This window comes from Pseudorca crassidens, chromosome 2, assembly GCF_039906515.1.
Source record: "Pseudorca crassidens isolate mPseCra1 chromosome 2, mPseCra1.hap1, whole genome shotgun sequence".
NCBI lineage: Eukaryota > Metazoa > Chordata > Mammalia > Artiodactyla > Delphinidae > Pseudorca > Pseudorca crassidens.
This window is the reverse complement of record NC_090297.1, coordinates 42802864-42824760: the sequence shown is the minus strand read 5'-3', so window position 1 is coordinate 42824760 and position 21897 is coordinate 42802864. Positions and strand designations below refer to the sequence as shown.

General features: G+C 36.6%; 1 protein-coding gene across 5 annotated transcripts in view; it reads right to left on the bottom strand.

Moving 5' to 3' along the window:
• OSBPL9 (oxysterol binding protein like 9) overlaps positions 1 to 21897 on the bottom strand; it is a 169051-nt gene that overhangs the window by 108721 nt on the left and 38433 nt on the right. For all 5 annotated transcript variants that reach the window (XM_067726130.1, XM_067726131.1, XM_067726132.1 and 2 more), the window contains exon 3: positions 1298 to 1376. In XM_067726130.1, the coding sequence (XP_067582231.1) occupies positions 1298 to 1376 (79 nt within the window). The remainder of the gene's footprint in view (positions 1 to 1297; positions 1377 to 21897) is intronic.

The following is a 21897-nucleotide window of genomic DNA, read 5'->3' as shown; positions in this document are numbered from 1 at the left end:
TATAAGCAGCAGTATATATTTAACCTAAAAATAAAGGCCATGGGCTTTCATAATAAGATTTTAAATGTTTTATGAAATTAAATGTAGTGGAAAATTTCAGGAGGACATCATTAGTTTATAGCAGTCTGAGTAAAGAATATGACCAAACATAATAAATACTTTAAGAATGCTTTTTCCTAAAAGCATTAGAGATATCACGAGTGAGTACACTGGTTTATCTTTATTATATGTAAGCTGGATCTTTCATTTCTATGTGCCAATTTCTTAAACAAGACAATGAAATAAAATAACTTCAATATACTATCCTAGTATAGAAGAACAATAGCTGTCGGAACATCTTGTATAACATATCTGGTCACTGTTAGACTTCATAACCAAAACATCTGTAAGCTATAAATTTACTATTTCTTTATCTTGGTATGCCTAGCATCTATCACAGTGCATTGTCACTTGTAGTTCAAAGAAAGTGCAAATATTCTCAATTTTTAAGCTTCTTGGACTGCTTTAAACATAAAATAGAGGTTACTCTGGATAGGCAAGATAGCAAAAACATTAGTAACAAAGCTAACAGGCATTCCTAATAGATGAGAGGTACATTAGGATAGGATCATTAAAATTGACTTTTATTTGCTGGTTTAGAGTTTTCAAAGCAAGATGAAATGAGAATGATCATCTAGTACCTTACCCTTTCTACCGGTGAACCATAGCATGCAATGCCGAAACATAGCAGTGGCAGATGGCATTTGGTGTTATGAACTATAAAAAGGATAACAGCAGAGAAATGATGGCTGGCAGACAAGACGCAGAAATGCAGATGAAATGAATGCAAACTTGTAGTTCTTGAAGCAAAGCAAAACCTTTAAGCCAAAGGCTGCTACTAGCTTCAATTTATATTTTGAGTTTTACATGGACAAACACTGCAGCCTTCACAATCAGTCTTTGGACTTTTCATGCAGAAGCAGAGCCACACTCCTCGATAAAGAAGACCAGCAACCTTCTGCAAACACAAGCCAGCAGCAGCAGCCCATCACTCTCTCCCTTCACTGATTTTCATTGTTTCAATTTTTAATTTTCAATTGCAGCCAGATCCACAGTAATTTCAAATAGATCTGTATCCACTGCAGATACGATTAAATCCCTGCCTAACCTGCAGTACCACTTCATCCAGAACGTTCCTGTGCACTCGTTCATGCAGGATCAGTTGCAAAACCATTCAAGTCACCCAGCAAACAACCCAAAAGAGAAGGAAAGAAGCAGCTGGGACTATGAAGAGAAAGAATCTTTTCTTTCAGCTCACCCTGGAAATGGAAGGTTTTCTGATCAACAGTTATCGTGAAGGTGCTGTCGTCCTCATCGTCTATACCAATCACAGCTCCCTGTGAAACAAAGAGCAAAATCCCAATAAGGCAAACAATGACATCAGCAATATTCACTACTGCTACAGCCCTGTAATGCTCAATGCACCGACGACACTGGATGCAGGCTAGACACAGAAAAGGGGAATCTGAGACTCTAGCTTTGCTTAAGGAGGAAGAACTAAACGAACGGATGGCAGGGCACTGTAGTACTCTGCAAGGGTACTTTCTACCCTTGCTTAAGGGGCATGGATATGGTGGAGGGGGAGGGGACAAACATAGAAGCTGAGTCTAGAATCTGTTTAAGAGCCAGCCACTGATCCTTTCGGAGCTTTAGACTGCTCTCTAAAATGTGAGTCACCGGGTTGTCCTGAGGCTCCAAGAACACAAGTGCTCTTCATCAGGCTGCTTCTGTGTTATATTTGTTAGTTCAGAAATGCCAGGCGACACTTGCTTCGAAACACTGTCCCAGTGGCTTCTTCAAGGTATGCTCTCAAAACCACCTGTCCATGGCTCTGCTACTGCACTTCCACATTATACTGTGATTATCTATGTCTGCCTTCTCCCACTGAACCGCTACAAGATCTTGGAAGTCAAGGACTACTTTACTCATTTTGATACATGGCACTCAAGTACACACTCAGTATATGTTTTCTAAATAAAAGCATGAACAGCTCTCCAAAAGGGGGGACGGGGGTAAGGTAGGCCTGCATTTATAAGTTGTTTGTTTCAGGAAGGTGGATAGAGTGGGTTTTAAACTTTTTCTTTTTGGTATTCAACTATATGCAGCATATTAAGACAACAGGAATTAGGAAAGCAACATGAAGCTATGCAAAATAGGGAGTCTACTGGTCAGTGTCCTTAAGAAATAAGTGTCTTAAGTATTCCAGAGAGAATAGCTAGAGAACATGGCACAGGTGTAATGCTCCAGGTTGGTGACAAAACAAGCAGTATGCAACAGACAAAACTAGGACCTCGTAAATGGGGATTGAAAGGACTTAAGGGGCCAAGATGCCTAATCCCATGAAAAAAAAGGCTACTCCTATCCCAGGAGGATTAGGTAATAGAGCCAAACATTTACAGGTTACCACCACCCCTTCCAAAAGTTCATTTTATGTCACTTTGTCTATTCTAATGCAGGTCTTTCACAAAAGCAGTCTCCAACTTACAATGGTTTGACTTATGATTTTTCAACTTTACGATAGTGTGAAAGCGATACACATTCAGCAGAAACCGTACTCTGAATTTTGATCTTTTCCTGGGCTAGCAATATGTGGTGATACTCTCTCATGATGCTGGGCAGCAGCTCCCCATCAGCCACGTGATCACAAGGGGGAACAAGATACACCGACAACCATTCTGCACCTAATCAACCATTCTGTTTTTCAGTACAGTATTCAATAAATTACATGAGCTATTCAACACTTTATTATAAAACAGGCTTTGGGTGAGATGATTTTGCCCAGCTGTACGCTCACATAAGTGTTCTGAGCACGTTTAAGATATGTGAGCCTAAGCTATGGTGTTCAGTAGGCTAGGTGTATTAAATGCATTTTTGACTTAAGATATTTTCAATTTATAATAGTTTATTGGTATGTAACCCCATTGTACGTCTGTACCTGTTTTCACTTACCAAAAGAAATCTGGAAAATTTCCAGAAACAGGTGAAAAGCGAAACTCGCATTCAGCATTTGTTTTGCCCTGAGCCGTTACAGAGGCAGTGTTCACGCCAAATAGCAAGAGTAGAACCACCGAACTCCCTCCCCAGGAACTACACTCAGCATCAAGCTGCCACAGCTTTGAACTGTGTCTGTGAGCATCTGGGCTTTACCTCTACTTATTTTGCGTATCTGTTAGGAAGCTGCAACCTAAGGTAATTGCTTTTTCACTTTACCCATTTCGCCTTACAATAGGTTTCATAAGAACACTCTTCTTTCAGATAGGAGGGGAAACATGTATTTATTCCTTCTCAGAGGCTGTCTGGATGAACCCCAACTCTATCCAAATCCCAGCAACTTGAATTACCTTAGTTATTCCTCTGTATCATATTGGGAAGGGATTTTTATCCCCATTTTCACATATGGAAAGTGTAGCTAGAGTATAATGACTTACCCAAGGTCATACAGAGTTAATGGCAGAACCAGACCATTGGTATGGTACCTACTTATTCTATGACAGCAAATAAAGACACACTTTAGTGGGTAAGCACATGTGGGAGCAACTCATTCTGGTTAACTTTATTTCATGGTTAATGGAGTTAGCCTTCTCACTTATGATGTATCAATTATTTGTTGAGTCATAACTAAATACAGCATATGTGCCAGATACAGCCTTGGAATATATAACAATAATGCCTCCAGTAGAGGAGATAAAACATGTAAAGAGGTGAGTATACATAATATAAGGCAAAAAGTGATTCTACATGGATGAACTTTGAAAACATGCTAAATAAAAGAAGCTAGTCAGAAAGGACCACATGCTGTATGATTCCATTTACATGAAATGCTCAAAATAGGCAAATTTATACAGACCAAGAGTAGGTTAGTGGTTGCCTAGGGCTGAGGGGCTGGAGAAGGAGGTGGGGTAGAATGAGGAATGACTGCTAATGGGTATGAGTTTCTTTACAGGGTGATGAAAAAATTCTAAAATCGATTGTAGTGATGGTTGCACAACTCTGTGAATACACTAAAAACATTGAATTGCATACTTTAAATGGGTGAATTGTATGGTATGTGAATTATATCTCAACAAAACTGTTATATAATTCACCACAATTCCAAACTCGGGTTCTTTCTTTTTGGTCCCTTAACGTAAATTCACCAGTTTAGACCTAGTCAATTCAGATAGAAACCTCTCGGTTCTAATACTTGTTCTCCTTTATTCCATCACCACAAGTTGTGCTCATTCCACTTTTGAACTATAATCTCAAATTCGCCAACTCTCCTCCACCCTATGAATTGCTACGGCCCTATTTCAGGGTTTCATCACTTCTTGCTTGATGAAGCAATCTGTCTAAGTCTGGCTACCTTTAGTCCACAGTCCTTGCTATTGCCAGAGTAATATTTATAAAGCACAGACTCTTACAGGAGACCCAGATACTTAAAACTTTCCTTGGTTCTCCATGAACTATTAGATAAAGTCAACATTTCTTCATAATGCCATTCAAGATTGTTCAAAATCTGGCCCAACCGACCTTTCCACTGTCATCACCTAGCCACTTCCTCCTCACCTCACAGAGATCCTATATGTACTCAGCCTCAACATTTCTTCCATACACTGAAAGAAAACACCAAGAAATTTCACTTTTTCACGTCCTTCCTCAAGTTCAATCCCCCACCACTTGTTAAACAAAAGCAAACCCCCACATCTCCCCCTAGCTACTACCTCCTTTCTTATTGCTTTCACAGAGGAACTTACTGAAAATTGCCCACACCTTAACCTTTCATCTACTCCCAGCAATTGCTTCCTTCCCCGCCTCTGCACCAAGCTTCACTCTCACAGGTCGTCAATGACCACTTTACTACTCGAGAGTTTTGTCATACAACATCACTCTGAAGCATTGCTGCTGCCCCTGACCACTTCCTTCTTAAAATTCTCTCCTTCAATGACTCTTTATTACCTAAGCTGTGCTTCAGAAACATTTCTACCTAAGTATCTTTGACAACCTATATGGAAAAGTATTCTTTCCTGGTCCATTATATTTTTCCCCTCCTCTATCCAAAAGCTTCTTTGAAGACTTTGGAACCTATCTTACAACCTCCACTCCAATCCAGTCTTGCCATTACCCTAAGCATTCTTCAATGTACAGAGGCACAATTCACCTGACACTCTGGCCTCTCAGTTTCTTGATTTATTCAACTCAAATAAACTTCATTACCATTCTCCTTCATTCTCTCATTCTCACGACAATTCCCTAGACCTGGATATCATATCATACCCAACATGACAGCCATTAGTCACATGTGGGTATTTAAATTTTTATTATAATTAACTAAAATTTTAAATAAATTCCTCAGTCATATTTCAAATACTCAATAGTTACATGTGGATAGAGACTATGGAACTACACAGTGCAGAAACAGAACATTTTAATGACTGCAGTAAATTCTACTAGACACCATTGCCCTAGACCTTGTCATCACAGAGAACTAAACCATAGTAAAAAGTTAACACTGCCAGTTATTGAACTGGCAGTAATGAGCCAGCCACTGTGATAAGCATTTTACATACATCATTTGAAAACAACTTTATATGGAAAGGTAACATACACAAATCATAACCGTACAAGCTCAATGAAGAAACACTCTCCTTGTACCCTGTCCTAATCATTAGCCTTGTCCTCCATCCCAAAGGTAAATAGTATCTCTACTTCTAACATTAAAATTAGTTTTGTCTGTCTCTGAACTTCATACAAATGGACTCATACAACATATTTTCTTCTGTGTCTGACTTCTTTCACTCAACATAATGTTTGTGAAATTCATCAAAGATGTTGCATATAGCAATGGTTTGTTCATTTTTATTGCTATATGTAGTATTCGTTTGTATGAATATCCACAATTTATCAGTTTCACTGCAGATGGACATTTATGTTATGTCCAGTTTTAGGTTATTAGAATCATGCTGCTATGACATTCGTATTCATCTTTTGTTATATATATGCTTATATTTCTATTAGACACAGTCTAGGAGTGAATTTGTTAGGTCATATGGCATGCACATGCTAATTTTTTTTTTTGCGGTACGTGGGCCTCTCAGTGTTGTGGCCTCTCCCGTTGCGGAGCACAGGCTCTGGACGCGCAGGCTCAGCGGCCATGGCTCACGTGCCCAGCTGCTTCAAGGCATGTGGGATCTTCCCGGACCGGGGCATGAACCCGTGTTCCCTGCATCGGCAGGCGGACTCTCAACCACTGCGCCACCAGAGAAGCCCCACATGCTAAGTTTAATAGACACCGTCAAACAGTTCTCAAAAGTAGCTGTGTCAATTATACTCCAACCAAAGGTGTATGAAAGTTTCAACTGTTCCGCACTAACACTTTTTTACTTTAGTCATTCTGACAGGTGAGTGCTAGTAACTTATAGTGGTCCCAATTATATTTCACTGATAACTAATGAAGTTCAGTATCTTTTCATATTTGTGACCATGTGACTATCCTCTTGTTCTTTTCTTGAAGAGAAACAGTTCAAGTTTCTTGCCTATTGAATAGACTGGACTACTATTTTCTAATTATCTGTAGGAGTTTTTTATATATCCTAGACATGAACTCTTCACTGGCTATGAATTAGGCACAAATCTTCTCCCACCCTGTTGCCAGCCTTTGTACTCTCATAATTATGTCTGTTCATGAAGAGTTAACTTTAATATAGTAAAATGTATTGGTTTTACACCTTATGATTGTGTTTTCTGTATCTTCTTTAAGAATTCTTTCCCAATCCCAAGACCATGAAAATATTCTCCTATGTTATCTTCTAGAAACCTTTACATTTGGGTATCAGGTGTAGTAAGTCCTCCAACATTTTTCTCTTGGCCTTTCTAAATTATAAATCAACATCAACACCATGGTCATAGCCAGTTCTCCCTAGAATGGCAGGTGAGAAAAAGTTGCAATCTCTACTGGGGTCTCTTTGTTGACTGAGAAGACAGGGGTCAAAAGTGGGTATTCCTGGAGCAGAAGCAGAAGAACTACAATCCTGCAGCCTGTGGAACAAAAACCACATTCACAGAAACATAGACAAGATGAAAAGGCAGAGGGCTATGTACCAGATGAAGGAACAAGATGAAACCCCAGAAAAACAACTAAATGAAATGGAGATAGGCAATCTTCCAGGAAAAGAATTGAGAATAATGATAGTGAAGATGATCCAGAACCTCGGAAAAAGCATGGAGGCAAAGATTGAGAAGATGCAAAAAATGTTTAACAAAGACCTAGAAGAATTAAAGAACAAATGAGATGAACAATACAATAACTGAAATGAAAAATACACTAGAAGGAATCAACAGCAGAATAACTGAGGCAGAAGAATGGAAAGTGACCTGGAAGACAGAATGGTGGAATTCACTGCTACAGAACAGAATAAAGAAAAAAGAACAAAAAGAAATGACAGTCTGAGAGACCTCTGGGACAACATTATATGCACCAACAATCGCATTATAGGGGTCCCAGAAGGAGAAGAGAGAGAAAGGACCCGAGAAAATATTTGAAGAGATTATAGTCGAAAACTTCCCTAACATGGGTAAAGAAATAGCCATGCAAGTCCAGGAAGCACAGCGAGTCCCACACAGGATAAACCCAAGGAGAAACACACCAAGACACATAGTAATTAAATTGGCAAAAATTAAAGACAAAGAAAAATTATTGAAAGCAGCAAGAGAAAAATGACAAATAACATACAAGGGAACTCCCATAAGGTTAAGAGCTGATTTCTCAGAAGAAACTCTACAAGCCAGAAGGGAGTGGCATGATATACTTAAAGTGATGAAAGGGAAGAACTTACAACAAAGATTACTCTACCCAGCAAGGATCTCATTCAGATTTGATGGAGAAATCAAAAGCTTTACAGACAAGCAAAAGCTAAGAGAATTCAGCACCACCAAACCAGCTCTATAACAAGTGCTAAAGGAACTTCTCTAAGTGGGAAACACAAGAGAAGAAAAGGACCTACAAAAACAAACCCAAAACAATTAAGAAAATGGTCATAGGAACATACATATTGATAATTACCTTAAACGTGAATGGATTAAATGCTCCAACCGAAAGACACAGGCTTGCTGAATGGATACAAAAACAAGACCCATATATATATTATCTACAAGAGACCGACTTCAGACCTAGGGACACATACAGACTGAAAGTGAGGGGATGGAAAAAGATATTCCATGAAAATGGAAATCAAAAGAAAACTGGAGTAGCAATACTCATATCAGATAAAATAGACTTTAAAATAAAGAATGTTACAAGAGACAAGGAAGGACACTATGTAATGCTCAACAAATCAATCCAGGAAGAAGATATAACAATTATAAATATTTATGCACCCAACATAGGAGCACCTCAATACATAAGGCAACTGCTAACAGCTCTAAAAGAGGAAATCAACAGTAACACAATAATAGTGGGGGATTTCAACACCTCACTTATACCAATGGACAGAGCATCCAAACAGAAAATTAATAAGGAAACTTTATTAGTAAGCAAGCTTTAAATGACACAATAGATGATAGATTTAATTGATATTTATAGGACATTCCATCCAGAAACAGCAGATTACACTTTCTTCTCAAGTGCACAAGGAACATTCTCCAGGATAGATCACATCCTGGGTCACAAATTAAGCCTCAGAAAATTTAAGAAAATTGAAATCATATCAAGCATCTTTTCTGACCATGACGCTATGAGATTAGAAATTAACTATGGGGAACAAAACGTAAAAAACAGAAACACACGGAGGATAAACAATACATTACTTAATAAACAAGAGATCACTGAAGAAATCAAAGAGGAAATCAAAAAATACCGACAAACAAATGACAATGAAAACACAACGATCCAAAACCTATGGGATGCAGCAAAAGCAGTTCTAAGAGGGAAGTTTATATCTATACAAGCCTACAGCAAGAAACAAGAAAAATCTCAAATAAACAATCTAACCTTACACCTAAAGGAACTAGAGAAAGAAGAACCAACAAAACCCAAAGTTAGCAGAAGGAAAGAAATCAGAGATCAGAGCAGAAATAAATGAAATAGAAACAAAGAAAACAAAAGCAAAGGTCAATAAAACTAAAAGCTGGTTCCTTGAGAAGATAAACAAAATTGATAAACCAATAGCCAGACTCATCAAGAAAAAGAGGGAGAGGACTCAATAAAATTAGAAATGAAAAAGAAGTTACAACAGACACCACAGAAATACAAAGCATCCTAAGAGACTACTACAAGCAACTTTATGCCAATAAAATGGACAGCCTGGAAGAAATGGACAAATTCTTAGAAAGGTATAACCTTCCAAGACTGAACCAGGAAGAAATAGAAAATATGAACAGACCAATTACAAGTAATGAAATTGAAACTGTGATTAAAAATCTTCCAACAAACAAAAGTCCAGGACCAGATGGCTTCACAGTTGACTTCTATCAAACATTTAGAGAAGCGCTAACACCCATCCTTCTCAAACACTTCCAAAAAACTGCAGAGGAAGGAACACTCCCAAACTCATTCTATGAGGCCACCATCACCCTGACACCAAAACCAGACAAGATACTACAAAAGATACTACAAAAAAAGAAAATTACAGACCAATATCACTGATGAATATAGATGCAAAAATCCTAAACAAAATACTAGCAAACAGAATCCAACAACACATTAAATGGATCATACACCATGATCAAGTGGGATTTATCCCAGAGAAGCAAGGATTCTTCAATATACACAAATCAATCAATGTGATACACCATGTCAACAAATAGAAAAATAAAAACTGTATGATCATCTCAATAGATGCAGAAAAAGCTTTTCACAAAATTCAACACCCATTTACGATAAAAACTCTGTAAAAAGTGGGCATAGAGGGAACCTACTTCAACATAATAAAGGCCATATACGACAAACCCACAGCAAACATCATTCTCAATGGTGAAAAACTGAAAGCATTTCCTCTAAGATCAGGAACGAGACAAGGATGTCCACTCTCACCACTATTATTCCTCATAGTTTTGGAAGTCCTAGCCACAGCAATCAGAGAAGAAAAAGAAATACAAGGAATACAAATTGGAAAAGAAGAAGTAAAACTGTCACTGTTTGCAGAGGACATGATACTATACATAGAGAATCCTAAAGATGCCACCAGAAAACGACTAGAACTATTCAATGAATTTGGTAAAGTGGCAGGATACAAAATTAATGCACAGAAATCTCTTGCATTCCTATACACTAATGAGGAAAAATCTGAAAGAGAAATTAAGGAAACACTCCCATTTACCACTGCAACAAAAAGAATAAAATACCTAGGAATAAACCTACCTAGGGAGGCAAAAGACCTGTATGCAGAAAACTATAAGACACTGATGAAAGAAATTATAGATGATACCAACAGATGGAGAGATATACCATGTTCCTGGATTGGAAGAATCAATATTTTGAAAATGAGTATAATACCCAAAGCAATCCACCGATTCAATGCAATCCCTTTCAAATTACCAATGGCATTTTTTACGGAACTAGAACAAAAAATCGTAAAATTTGTATGGAGACACAAAAGACCCCGAATAGCCAAAGCAGTCCTGAAAGAAAAAAGTGGAGCTGGAGGAATCAGACTCCCTGACTTCAGACTATACTACAAAGCTACAGTAATCAAGACAATATGGTACTGGCACAAAAACAGAAACATATATCAATGGAACATGATAGAAAGTCCAGAGATAAACCCATGCACCTATGGTCAACTAATCTATGACAAAGAAGGCAAGGATATACAATGGAGAAAAGACAGTCTCTTCAATAAGTGGTGCTGGGAAAGCTGGACAGCTACATGTAAAAGAATGAAATTAGAACACTCCCTAACACCATACACAAAAATAAACTCAAAATGGATTCGAGACCTAAATGTAAGACCAGACACTATAAAACTCTTAGAGGAAAACATAGGAAGAACACTCTTTGACATAAATCACAGCAAGATCTTTTTTGATCCACCTCCTAGAGTAATGGAAATAAAAACAAAAATAAACAAATGGGACCTAATGAAACTTAAAAGCTTTTGCACAGCAAAGGAAACCATAAACAAGACGAAAAGACAACCCTCAGAATGGGAGAAAATATTTGCAAATGAATCATCGGACAAAAGATCAATCTCCAAAATATATAAACAGCTCATGCAGCTCAATATTAAAGAAACAAACAATCCAATCCAAAAATGGGCAGAAGACCTAAATAGACATTTCTCCAAAGGAGACATACAGATGGCCAAGAAGCACATGAAAAGCTGCTCAACATCACTAATTATTAGAGAAATGCAAATCAAAACTACAATGAGGTATCACCTCACACCAGTTAGAATGGGCATCATCAGAAAATCTACAAACAACAAATGCTGGAGAGGGTGTGGAGAAAAGGGCACCGTCTTGCACTGTTGGTGGGAATGTAAATTGATACAGCCACTATGGAGAACAGTATGGAGGTTCCTTAAAAAACTAAAAATAGAATTACCATATGATCCAACAACCCCACTACTGGGCATATACCCAGAGAAAACCATAATTCAAAAAGACACATGCACCCAATGTTCATTGCAGCACTATTTACAATAGCCAGGTCATGGAAGCAACCTAGATGCCCATCAACAGATGAATGGATAAAGAAGACATGGTACATATATACAATGGAATATTACTCAGCCATAAAAAGGAAAGAAACTGGGCCATTTGTAGAGACGTGGATGCATCTAGAGACTGTCATACAGAGTGAAGTAAATCAGAAAGAGAAAAACAAATATCGTATATTAACGCATTAATGTGGAACCTAGAAAATGGTACAGATGAACCGTTTTGCAGAGCAGAAATTGAGACACAGAAGTAGATAAATACGTATGGACACCAAGGGGGGATAGAGGCAAGGGGTGGGGGTGGGGGTGTGATGAATTGGGAGATTGGGATTGACATGTATACACTGATGTGTATAAAATGGATGACTAATAAGAAAAATAAATAAATTTTTAACAAAGTCGGTATTCTTGGCCCTTTGTAAATTTTAGAGTCAGCAGTGGAACAAGTTACATACACACACACACACACACATACACAAACACACACACACACACTTATTAGGATACTGACTGGACTGACTGGGAACAAACTGGGATTGCCACTTATTTAGGTCTTTTTTAACTTCAGTGTTTATAGTTTTCTGAGTAAATGTCTTGTCCCCCCTATTCTTAATATTTATTTCTAAGTAATTAATGTTTGATGCTATGGTAAATGTTCTCTATTCTTTAAAAATCATTTTTAATTACTAGTTGCTGATATATTGAAATACAATTTATTTTTGTATAGTGACCTTGTATCCAGTACCCTTGCTAAATTCATTTATCAATTCTAATAGTATCTACAGATTCTTTTGGATTTCCTGTATGCTTAATTAAAGCTGCTATGAATAATAACAGTTTTATTTCTTCTACTCCAATCCTTATACCTTATATTTATTTTTCTTGCTTTATTCATTGGCTAGGACTGCCTGGTGTAAGACTGACCCTAGAGTGGCTGGCAATGTTGAATACAGGGGTAGTGGGGGGCATCCTTGTCTTGCTATTGGTCTCTCTTTCACTGTCCGCTGTAGCTATTTAAAATCTTCTCTACCTTCCTTGAACCCTCAACAGCATAAGCAGTCATCAGGTAGGAACTCTAAACCTGCTATGCCCTCCCACCTAAAGACTCGCCTGCATCTATATCCACTCTTGCTTCCTTTCCACTTGTCATAATAGAAAAGGTGCCTATTACCTTTCCTCAGATCTCTTACTGTACCAATTTTCAACTCCTCTCCCTCTCTATTGGCTCTTTCCCAACTTCATTTACACGTGCCAAGACTTTACATTCTCTAACAACAACAAAAACAACACCAACAATCCTTCTCAATTATACAACCTCAGCTAGCAAATGGCCCACCTCTCTCAGTGCCTTCCAGTCAAGATTATTATTCAGACTTGTCCAAGTCTCCCGCCCAAAATTTATTTTAACCTCCCACTCCTCATAGGATATGTAATCATATCAGTGGTTGTTCTTTACCTTCAAATAATGTGACTGTATAACCTGGTTTACCTGCAACAGTTCCAGATTATTCCTGTTATCTTAGCATAATAATGAATAGAACCCCCTTTATTCTCAGGAGTGTCCTGCTATAGGGGATATGGTCACTCTATCATGGCCTAGCCCAAAGGCCCTCAGTGATTTGCTCCATGCCTACCTCTCATCTCTCATGAAATTCTATAGTTGGGCAGCTTGAGGTTTACCAATTGCCCCAAGCTCTCTTCCACCAAACATCCTTCCTCTCCCCTTATCTGGGTTTATACTATTTATCTTTTACATTTGGTAAAGCAAACTCCCTTTGCTAATCCATATATGGAATAATACTCTATCATTAACCAAAGTTCTTTGTTATGCTAACCCATCAATATACCAAAGTTTTTACTTTGTCCCTGCTTTTATGACCCATTGTGCCAACATAATAAACATATATATCACTCAATGACTTTCCATGATTTTTCTTCTGAAGGTTTCAGATGATCAACATTTCAGGTTCTGCCAGTACTTGGGCTCACCAAGGTGCCTGCTGCTCCAGGTCACACTATCCAGGTTCCAGAAAGTAATAGAAGATGGAGTCATGAAATCAGTTGAGTTTCCTGACTTTACCTCTTTTCCTTTCTTATATACACACAAACATACTTCAGACATGAATCATAGTTCTGGTACCAAAGACAGAAAGATAGGTTTGCTCTCACGCCTTGGGAAAAAACAGAACGCTGGCTATTTTAGGGCCAATCTCCCTTTGTAAGAAGAAAAAAGTAAACTGGTAAACTGGCTCCAAAGATAATAAAAAAGGAATGATGACTCCTCTGGGACACAGATTGCTCACACAGCTCCTAAAAGGAACGTTGACAGTGCTAAGAATACACAGCACAGCTACTCCCACTGCAACTCTACAACCACATACTTTCCCTCACTGCTGAAATATTAGAAGTCTTACATTCATATAACATTCTTACATTCTTACATTATATGACCTTATGGTATATGATCTTACTTTCATATAACACATTTAGGCAGAACAGGTATTACTTTTCTTTCGAAATTAGAAAACTGAGACTCAGAGAAGTAAAAAAAATTGCCCAAGGTCCTACAACTAAAAGACAGGAGAATTCAGGTCTTGCAACTCCTGATCCAAAGGCCGTTCTTAACAGGGCATAGGTATAATAAGCAATATTCACTAATTACTTCAACATACTTATTAAATACCTATTCTGGGCCAGGAGCAATAACAGCCAGGGGATATATATAGGAATAAGATATATCTCTGCCCTGCAAGAGCACATAGTTTAGAGGGGAGAGAGAAGAGTCAACAATATAGAGGGAAGCAGGAAAGCTTAAGGTCCAGCCTGCTCACCAAAGACACTGCTGCATGCCCCCACTTCAGCATCATTCATTGTTTCAACAAGTATTTATTGAATTTTCTGGTGACTAATAGAGTGGTGAATAATTTGCTTTCCTTTTTTCACTCAATATTATTTTGAGGTTTGTTCATGTTGAGTAAATAAATATATATATATATGTACTTTTCATGTCAAGAATATGTATGTGTGTATACATATGTATATACATACATATACACACATATACTATCTATGTTGAGAATATGTATGTACATTTTATCTGCTATATAGTATTTATTATATAAGTATACCACAATGTCTCAATTCCACTGTGTAGAACATTTAGGTTATTTTTTATTTTTCCTATTCCAATAATGCAGCAATAATCATCACTGTATATGTCTCCTGGCAACACTTCTGCAAGAAAATGTCAAGCAAACCCTCTGAAATGGAAGAGAGTTCCATTTTTATGTAGAATCATTTGTACCTTCAACCTTACTGAAGACTACAAAACTGCTCTCCTAAGCAGTTGTACCAATTAATATTCCCATCAGCACTGTGTGAGAGTTCCTATATCCCCAATCACTGGCCAACACTAGATAAAATCAGACTTTAAAAATCCTTGGCAAACTGATGAAAATACTCTCTTACTGAACTTTTAATTTAGAGTCTCTGATAATTACTGAGAATTAGAATCTAGTTATATTTATTGCCATTCTTATTTCCTCTTATATGAATTGAGTGTATCCTTTGTACATTTTCTTTTTGGGCATTCTTTTTTCTTTTCTACTGATTTGTATGTGTTCTTTGGATTTTCTTTTTGTCTATTTGATTTGTAGGAATTCTTTATATATTCTGGATATTAATCCTTTGTCAACTATATGCATTGTAAATATTTTCTCTCCTGCCCAATGGTTGTCTTTCTCTTTGATTATGGTGTCTTTTGTTGCTGTTGAAAGGTTTTAAAATTTGAATGTTGTTAAATCTGCCAATCTTTCCTATCATAGTTTGTGTTTTAAGACATCCTCCTCTATCCTGATACTATAAGGACATTCTTCTATAAACTCTTATAAGTATAAATTTTCATTTTATACCTTTAATACCTCTGGAATTTTTTTGTGTGCATAGCATGAGGTAGGGAATAATTTTATTTTTTTCCATATGGGCAGCCAATTGATCCAGCTTCATTTACTGAGTGATAGTGTCTGGTTTGCAATGCTGTCATATACTAAATTCTCATTGATGTGTGGTTCTGTTTCTGAGCTTTCTCTTCTATGCCACTGATCTATTTCCTTCCCCTTATACTAATAATATCATACTTATTTTAATTTACAATAGTTTCATTTAAAAAGTCTTAACATATGGAATGGCAAGTCCCCCAACTCCTTATTCTTGAAAATTTTCTTGCCCCTTTACCATTTTAAATGACTTTTAGAATCATCTTGTCAACTTCTTTTTTAAGCCTAACTGAGATTTTTGACTGGGATTACATGTGTTTATAGATTAATTTAGGAGAAATAAATATACACATGATATTGAGTCTAATAAGCAAGAAGATGAGATAGCTTTATCTATTTTCAGATTTTCCTGTAGTCTTTCAATGATGTTTACATTTTTTATCCATCAAAGGAATGTATTTATCTTATAAAATATATTCTTAGGTGACTTAGTGTTCTTGTTACTATTTAAATAGAATTTTTTTAATTTTTTAAAATTTTTATTTATTTGGCCACACCACACAGCTTTGCTGAAGGTGAGACATTTAAATAGTATTTATTTAGATTCTTGTGGATTTTTTTAATGTAGACAATCATATCATTTGCAAACATCAATAATGTTTATTCTTCACTTCCAATCCTTTTTCTTCAAATTCTTTTGTTTCTTATTCTTGTGTTATATGTTTGCCAGGGCCCCTAGCACAGTTACAGAAACATTTTCTGCAAGTACTAATTTTGATTCTTCTTTCCAAACCTTATATCTTTTGTATCTTCTCTTATAGCATTCCCTAGGACCTCCAGAGTACAATATTTAGAGAAGCAGCAATCCCTATCAAAATCCTCATGGCATTTTTAACAGAACTAGAACAAATAACCCTAAAATTCACATGAACCACAAAAGAGCCTGAATTGCCAAAGCAATCTTGAGAGAAAAGAAAAAAGCTGGAGATATAAACCTTCCACACTTCAGACCATATTATATAGCTACAGTAATCAAAAAAGCATGGTACTGGCACAAAAACAGACTCATTGATCAATGGAACAGAATAGAGGGACCAGAAATAAACCCACACACCTATGGTCAATTAATCTATGACAAAGGATGCATGAATATACAATGGAGAAAAGACAATCTCTTCAACAAGTGGTGCTGGGAAAACTGGACAACCAAGCAGTCACATGTAAAACAATGAGATTATAACATTCCCTAACAGCATATACAAAAAAAAAAACTCAAAATGGTTTAAAGACCTCACTGCAAGATCACAAACCATACAACTCCTAGAAGAGAACATAGGCTGAACATTCTTTAACATAAATCGTAGTAATATTTTCTCAGACCAGTCTCCCAAGGCAAAAATAAATAAATAAAAGCAAAACAAACAAAACAAATGGGACCTAATTAAACTTAAAAGCTTTTGCACAGCAAAGGAAACCACCAACAAAACAAAAAGACAACCTATGGAATGGGAGAAAGTATTTGCAAATCATGTGACCAACAAGGGGTTAATATCCAAAATATACAAACAGCTCATATAACTCAGTAACAAAAAAACAGCTCAATCAAAGACGACTTGAACAGACTTTTTTCCAAAGTAGACATACAGATGGCTAACAGGCACATGAAAAGATGCTTAACATTGCTAATTATTAGAGAAATGCAAATCTAAACCACAATGAGATATCACCTCACTCCTCACATCAAAAAAGTCTACAAATAACAAAAGTTGGAGAGGATGTGGAGAAAAAGGAACCACTGTACACTGTTAGTGGGAATGGAAATTGGTGCAGCCACTATGGAAAACAGTATGGAGGTTCCTTAGAAAACTAAAAATAGAACTACCATGCAATCCAGCAATTCCACTCCCAGGTATATATCCAGAAAAAAACAAATACTAATTCAAAAAGATACATGCACCCCAATGTTCACAGCAGCACTATCTACAATAGCCAAGACATGGAAGCAACTCAAGTGCCTGTCAACAGGCAACTGGATTAAGAAGATGTGGTATATGTTTATGTATATACATACATATGTATGTATATATACACGCACACATACATATGCAATGGAATATTACTCAGTCATAAAAAATAATGAACTACTGCCATCTGCAGCAACGTGGACGGACCCAGAGATTATGCATAGTGAAATAAGGCAAACAGAGAAAGATAAATACTGTATGATATTACTTATATGTAGAATCTAAAAAATATTACAAATAAATGTATATGTAAAACAAACAGATATAGAAAACAAACTTGTGGTTATCAAAGGGGAGAAGGGAGGAAGGACAAATTAGGAGTATGGGATTAACAGATACAAAGTACTATGTATAAAATAGATAAGCAACAAGGATATAATGTTTAGCATAGGGAATTACAGTCATTATCTTGAAATAACCTACAGTGGAATATAATCTGAAAAAATACTGAATCACTATGGTGTGTACCTGAAACTAACATAATATTGTGAATCAACTATACTTCAGTTTAAAAAAAAAGAAACAGCAAAAGCAGGCATCTCTGTCTTGCTACTGATTCTAAAGACAATGCTTCTACTATTTCAGTATTAAGAACACTGGAGCATTTTAGAAAATACTCCTTATCAGGTTAAGAATGTTCTATTCCTAACTTGTTTGATCTTGAATGCATGTTTCATTTTATTCACTGCTTTTTCTGCATTTATTCAGATGGTTATGTAATTTTCCTTTTTAGTCTATTACTATGGTAAATTATCTTAATTATAAAATTAGCATCCTAGTATTGCTAGAATAAACTCTGTTTGGTCATAATACTTTTTGCTTACACATTACTGGGTATGGTTTACTGTATTTTGCTTAAGATTTTGACATCTACATTAATAAGGGACTCTTATTAAAAATTCCCTTTATTTTCTCTTTCTACTTTCGTTACCATTACTTTTTTCTTTTTCTAATTTTTTTTTTTTTTTTTTTTTGCGATACACAGGCCTCTCACTGTTGTGGTCTCTCCCGTTGCGGAGCACAGGCTCCGGACGCGCAGGCTCAGCAGCCATGGCTCACGGGCCCAGCCGCTCCGCGGCATGGGGGATCCTCCCAGACCGGGGCACGAACCCGCGTCCCCTGCATCGGCAAGCGGACTCCCAACCACTGCGCCACCAGGGAAGCCCTTTTTCTAATTTTTTGAATATAATGCTTAGCTCATTAATTTTTAATCTCTGTTTGATAATATATTCATTTGTGATTATAAATCATAGACTGCTTTAGATGCAGTTTTAACGTGTACCTTGATTATCATTCAGGTTTAAATATTTCATAATTTCCATTATAATTTCTACATTTACCAATGAATTATTTACAAGTATGTGTGTGAGGTGGCATGTGGCTACTGTTTTATAAAGGATTTCTAATTTATTCCATTGCTGTCAGAGAATGTTACGTATGTGACACTGGGTTTGAGGCATTCTCCTTTTCCATACAACTGAAATTTTTTTCTTAAAGTCTATTATTTATTAATTTATTTATTAACCACCAACACTTCATTATTAGATTCCCAGGGATTTTTATTTAGAAGCTGCAAAACTTGCAAGGCTATACAATTACTGGAATGAAATTTAGGTTTACTTTCTGAAATCAATCCAGGCAAGACTTGAAGTCTATTATTTCTGATGTTAATACTATTTCCTAGCTTTCTTTTGGTTAATATTTTCCTGGAATACCTTTTTCCATCACTTAAAAAATTTTTAATTTAGTCATAAAATATTATAAACATTCAGAAAATATAGCACTAATGACATCTATGTACCAATCACAGAGATTAAACAGATGTTTACATTTTGCCCAAGAAAGGACATTTTCAGGGTCAAATTCACAGAGAAGAGATGTTTCCACAAAAGCTAGTGAATTAACAAAAAAGGCATAAATCAATAAAGTAATTTTTCATAATGAAGTGATAAAACAATTGACAGAATGATGCAGATCTAAGAGGATGAGGGGGAAAGACATTCTTAAGGTTATACATTAACCTAGAAATACCTAATTGTAACCATTCTAAGACATCAATGATTATAAAATGTATCCCAATGCCAGAGATGTTAACATATGAAAAAATAATGTAGAATCATTGAAATAAAGCCCTGGAAGAAGTCAGTGCTAAAACTATTAATAATCTATCATGGTACACTGCTGAACTCTCTTGTGATGGACTAAAAGAAGAGAATACAGAGGACATATCCCTCAGGGAATCAGTCAACTCTGATGACCAGCACACTTGATATATGGAGTACTCAGTGAATGAAGTGAAGTACTCAGTGAATGAAGCATTGGATAAAAAAAGTTACTTTAAGTCACACATGGATTAATAGTTTTCAAAAACTCACAATATATTTAGTGATTACTAGGGCGATTCCTAAGGCCCCATAAGATTCTTCAAAATCTGAGATTCATCTTACCAATGGGACTTATTATTTTTTTTTATATTTTTGAATTTCATTTTATTTATTTTTTTATACAGCAGGTTCTTATTAGTCATCAATTTCATACACATCAGTGTATACATGTCAATCCCAATCACCCAATTCAACACACCACCATCCCCACCTCCCCACGGCTTCCCCGCTTGGTGTCCATATGTTTATTCTCTACATCTGTGTCTCAACTTCTGCCCTGCAAACCGGTTCATCTGTACCATTTTTCTAGGTTCCACAAATATGCGTTAATATACGATATTTGTTTTCCTCTTTCTGACTTACTTCACTCTGTACAACAGTCTCTAGATCCATCCACATCTCAACAAATGACTCAATTTCGTTCCTTTTTATGGCTGAGTAATATTCCATTGTATATATGTACCATATCTTCTTTATCCATTCGTCTGTTGATGGGCATCTAGGTTGCTTCCATGACCCGGCTATTGTAAATAGTGCTGCAATGAACATTGGGTGCATGTGTCTTTTTGAATTATGGTTTTCTCTGGGTATATGCCCAGTAGTGGGATTGCTGGATCATATGGTAATTCTATTTTTAGTTTTTTAAGGAACCTCCATACTGTTCTCCATAGTGGCTGTATCAATTTACAGTCCCACCAACAGTGCGAGATGGTGCCCTTTTCTCCACACCCTCTCCAGCATTTGTTGTTTGTAGATTTTCTGATGATGCCCATTCTAACTGGTGTGAGGTGATACCTCATTGTAGTTTTGATTTGCATTTCTCTAATAATTAGTGATGTTGAGCAGCTTTTCATGTGCTTCTTGGCCATCTGTATGTCTCCTTTGGAGAAATGTCTATTTAGGTCTTCTGCCCATTTTTGGATTGGATTGTTTGTTTCTTTAATATTGAGCTGCATGAGCTGTTCATATATTTTGGAGATTGATCTTTTGTCTGTTGGTCCATTTGCAAATATTTTCTCCCATTCTGAGGGTTGTCTTTTCGTCTTGTTTATGGTTTCCTTTGCTGTGCAAAAGCTTTTAGGTTTCATTAGGTCCCATTTGTTTATTTTTGTTTTTATTTCCATTACTCTAGGAGGTGGATCAAAAAAGATCTTGCTGTGTTTTATGTCAAAGAGTGTTCTCCCTATGTTTTCCTCTAAGAGTTTTATAGTGTCTGGTCTTACATTTAGGTCTCGAATCCATTTTGAGTTTATTTTTGTGTATGGTGTTAGGGAGTGTTCTAATTTCATTCTTTTACACGTAGCTGTCCAGCTTTCCCAGCACCACTTATTGAAGAGACTGTCTTTTCTCCATTGTATATCCTTGCCTCCTTTGTCATAGATTAGTTGACCATATGTGCGTGGGTTTATCTCGGGGCTTTCTATCTTGTTCCATTGATCTATGTTTCTGTTTTTATACTGGTACCATATTGTCTTGATTACTGTAGCTTTGTAGTATAGTCTGAAGTCAGGGAGTCTGATTCCTCCAGCTCCGTTTTTTTCCCCTCAAGACTGCTTTGGTTATTCGGGTCTTTTGTGTCTCCATACAAATTTTAAGACTTTTTGTTCTAGTTCCATAATAAATGCCATTGGTAATTTGATAGGGATTGCATTGAATCTGTAGATTGCTTTGGGTAGTATAGTCATTTTCACAATATTGATTCTTCCAATCCAAGAACATGGTATATCTCTCCATCTGTTGGTATCATCTTTAATTTCTTTCATCAGTGTCTTATAGGTTTCTGCATACAGGTCTTTTGTCTCCCTAGGTAGGTTTATTCCTA